Consider the following 3858-nt stretch of genomic DNA (forward strand, 5'->3'; position numbering starts at 1 on the left):
TCAAACACGAAAAAAAAAGAGCACAAATCTTGAGCAGATTTTATCTTCTAAATGAGAAAGCTCTAATGTCAAGATGAATCATAAAAAACATGTTCAGTGGAATATGTTAATATCTGACCAGATGTAGCAAATTCGAGACCGCTTGAGTGATCACCAGAGTGGTCGAGTTTGAATAGCCCGAGCAGCTTATTCAGACAACAGACAAAGAGTCTTCCAAGCCTACCAACATGATGAAGTCGATCCAATAGAAAACGACCCTGTCATATCGGGATCATTTAGCCATCTCCCTCGACACCATAAAGAGAATACAATAGATATTTATAGGTCTCAACTGCCCCATTAAGATCCTCTCGTCTAAGGGAAGGCCACTCGTAGGATTACAATGATTTATACTATGTCCGATGACCTATCTTCAACCTGTTGACAGAAGCTCTTTGGTGGAGATCGGGGGTCCACGACCCGAGCTTATCTACCAATCGTCAGAATTCTGCCCACAACTATCGAGCCGATTGACAGCCCCAGATCCACTAGACTGACAACATCGTCTGATGTAGTCGACCAAACAAGACTTGCATGAGTTCTATCAAGTTCAGTTGACCTGCCAAAGAGCAGTAATGTCCTAGATCCACAAGGGTAAAAAACCTAAAATAACCTATAGAGTCCCCGCTCAAGTAGATATATCAATTTAATATCACATAATGTATCCCATTGTCTATAAACATGATATTATTTCATGAATAAAATGTTACACAAGTCCCTCATTCTACTCTTCATTAATGTGCACTCTTTTCCTCTCTCTTATTTTATCTTATATTTCTTAGGTGTGATTCACAGGGCAAATATGGATTCAACTATATAGGTAAATACATAGGAATTGGATGATAGGTAAGTAAATGCCTGAAAAATATTTTCCTATATATTTAGACCATTCCTCTAAAACTTACCTGCATCTGGTCTCCTATGGTGACCACCATGGCGGCATTAGCAGGTCGAAATGAAACCAGAGCTTGTTTAGAGTAAACTCGAAAGCTGGAAGCCCCTGCGAAGACATGGAAGCTGAGAGCGTGCGAGCAACCCAAGCTCCTCAAAAACGCTCCCAGCACGTCCTGATTCAGATCAAAACCTTCCCTTTCTTCATTAAAAATTGCTTCTTTGCTTCGCCTGTGCTTGCGGAGACATACAATCATGTTGTCATCTTTAATATCATTCTTCTCTTTTCTCCATTTAATGGAGCTTTCGGAATCCATTAAAATAAGCTCAAGCTCTCGCGCCATTTTCTTTATTTTCATTAGAAGCTGCTCCATTTTGACACTGAAATAGTTTTGTATCAATATATTATAGAGATAATTACATAATTAAAAACTCAAATGTATGTCATGATCAAATTGTTATTGAGAATTTGATGAATATATATATATAATAATAATAATAATAATAATAATAATAATAATAACAACATATCATATATATTAAAAAAGATTTTATCAATTTATTAATTCTTTATATTGGGGGGATTTACATACATATCACAATATTTTATATATTTATATATTTAATATTTAAAAGTTAAATTTTTATTTATATAAAATTCAAGTTCTTAAATCACATAAAAATTCTACTAATATTAACTCCTTTTTAAATTAAAATGCATTTCATAAAATATTATATAAGTAAATATCAACATTTAGATATCTGAAAACTAATATCTAACATGATGGTTATTTGATATCATTAACTCTACATTTGAATAAATAAATAAATATTAAATAAGTAAAAATCATTTGGGATCATTTTTAATTTAATTTATATTTCAATTTGAATAAAAATATATTTAATATATTTGATTATGATATTATTATTTTTAAAAATATTCAGAAGATCTAAAATTATTTATATGTTTTTACAAGATAATTGAAATTATTTTAATATATATAAAATTATATTAAATAAACTTATTTTTAAAAATAAAAAAAATGGATCCTAAATAAATACTTAAAAAATAATTGAATGATTTAATGGTTTGATTTTGGCACAATTCGCCAATTAATGGTAAAAAAAAAAGAAAGAAAAAATCACCTAAAAGCATCGCACTCTGGCGGCAAAATGATTTAATGGTAAGAAAAAAAAGAAAGGAAAAATCACCTAAAAGCATCGCACTCTGGCGGCAAAACTCCCGCCATTCCTTCTGCTGCGTCGCTCCACCAGAAGAACTCATCGCTACCTCCTACATCTTCTTCCTCCTCCACTTCAAATCCCCACTTTCTTTCCGGCGATCTCGCCGCCTCCTTCTTCCTCTCCAACGGCAACCCAAAAATCCCCTCCGCTCCTTCAACCGCCGCTTGAATCAAACTCTCCTCAATCCCATGGTTAATGATCTGGAAACAGCCCATCGATCTCGCCGCCAAGCGTAGATTCTCCTCCTCCGATCCTCCCCTTTCCTCCGAGATCAATGACTTCAAATCGATTTCCAGAGGATTCCGATGCGGCAACATCAGCTCCGGAACGCGGCGGGAACGTTTGAGGAATCTGGAAAGGTCGTCGTCTTCGGGAGGTTCGGGCGAGGTGTCGCGAGGCATGGCTGCCGGCGATGGAGGTGGAGCGCGGAAGAGGAATAGATCCCTAGAGGTTCGCGGTGATGTAGCCATGGAAAGAGCATGGGGATGCTTCGGTGGGGAAGAGATCGATAATGAGGAAAGGGAAAAGTGGGAAAGGTGGAAAAGGGAATGGAGGCGGGGCGCAGCAATGATGATGGCATGGCTTGAAGAAAACAATTCCGATTCCAGCTTGATGCCGCGGTATTCCTAGCAGCCTTTTTCTTTTCCTTTGTTAATTTTTTCAACTAAAGTGTGAGAAACATGCATCAAACTGGGATGGGTTCACCAAGTCAATTCAGCCCGTTGGGGTGAGTTGCCATGGATTTGGGTCCATTATTTTTGTCCAGCCTATATATCTCAATCGAATAGATTCGTCGCATTAACCCAATATATTGGAGTAAGATATTCACAAAAGACTCATCTTGGCGGTCGGCAACAAGTCCTGGTGATGCCTACACAAATAGTCATAGTAATAGTTTACTATCTTGTTCTTGTAGATTATTGTACAGCCGATTATGTAGAGATGACTTTGATTCATCGGTATAAATTGGCGGTCTAGGTTCCAGGTTGGAAGATATTTCTTCCAAAGTATTTTTGAAAAAGCACTTTCAAACGATTTCATCTTCCAGTATTTTTCTTCCAAAGTATTTTTTAAAAAGCACTTTCAAACGATTTCATCTTCCAGTATTGTAATACGATTTTGTTGACTGTTAATATGCTGAATGCTTTAATTAACATGTCATTAGCCTTTATTAAAATGATATTGTTGGACTGTCAACTCAGCTAAATTTTGTATTGACTTAAAGGCTGGGCAATGCAACAATCTGTTTGTTTTTCTTTTAACTCGTGTACGCAAATGAGTAAATTGCACGGCAGGGCATAAACAAGGTTATATGTTAATATACAAATCCTCGCCAATAAATATGGAAAGTGCATTGCAATTACTCACGTTTAAGCCATACAATTCATTTTGAACACATGGAAGTGCAGATAATGTGAAGAGGATTAAAACTTACAAGTTCATTCATCCACTTGGGAGATAACAATTCATTGATTGCTAGAGCTGTAAATGAGTGCATCACAGGCGACAGCCAATAAGCCCATATCCATCATTTGGGCCATAGTGCTGTTAAAAATGACTACTTTTTCTTCGGACAGAATTAATGAGAATGAAGGTTGTAATACTAATTATATTGAAAACTTAAGATTTCAACTTAGAGAAGGATATGTGGTAACTAATGAAAACAAATGTCTAAGCAGGAAT

At 36.0% G+C, this 3858-nt stretch overlaps 1 protein-coding gene across 1 annotated transcript; it reads right to left on the minus strand.

Moving 5' to 3' along the window:
• Window positions 1–755: 755 nt before the first annotated feature.
• LOC110021225 lies at window positions 756–3202 on the minus strand. The gene is made up of 2 exons (XM_020719636.1): window positions 2143–3202; window positions 756–1311 (listed from the first exon to the last, which is right to left on the minus strand). Exons 1-2 carry the CDS (start codon window positions 2643–2645, stop codon window positions 921–923), a joined length of 894 nt encoding a protein of 297 aa, XP_020575295.1. The 5' UTR covers window positions 2646–3202; the 3' UTR covers window positions 756–920.
• Between the last annotated feature and the right edge of the window lie 656 nt (window positions 3203–3858).

Source organism: Phalaenopsis equestris, unplaced genomic scaffold (genome assembly GCF_001263595.1).
Source record: "Phalaenopsis equestris unplaced genomic scaffold, ASM126359v1 Scaffold000123, whole genome shotgun sequence".
NCBI classification, from domain to species: Eukaryota; Viridiplantae; Streptophyta; class Magnoliopsida; order Asparagales; family Orchidaceae; genus Phalaenopsis; species Phalaenopsis equestris.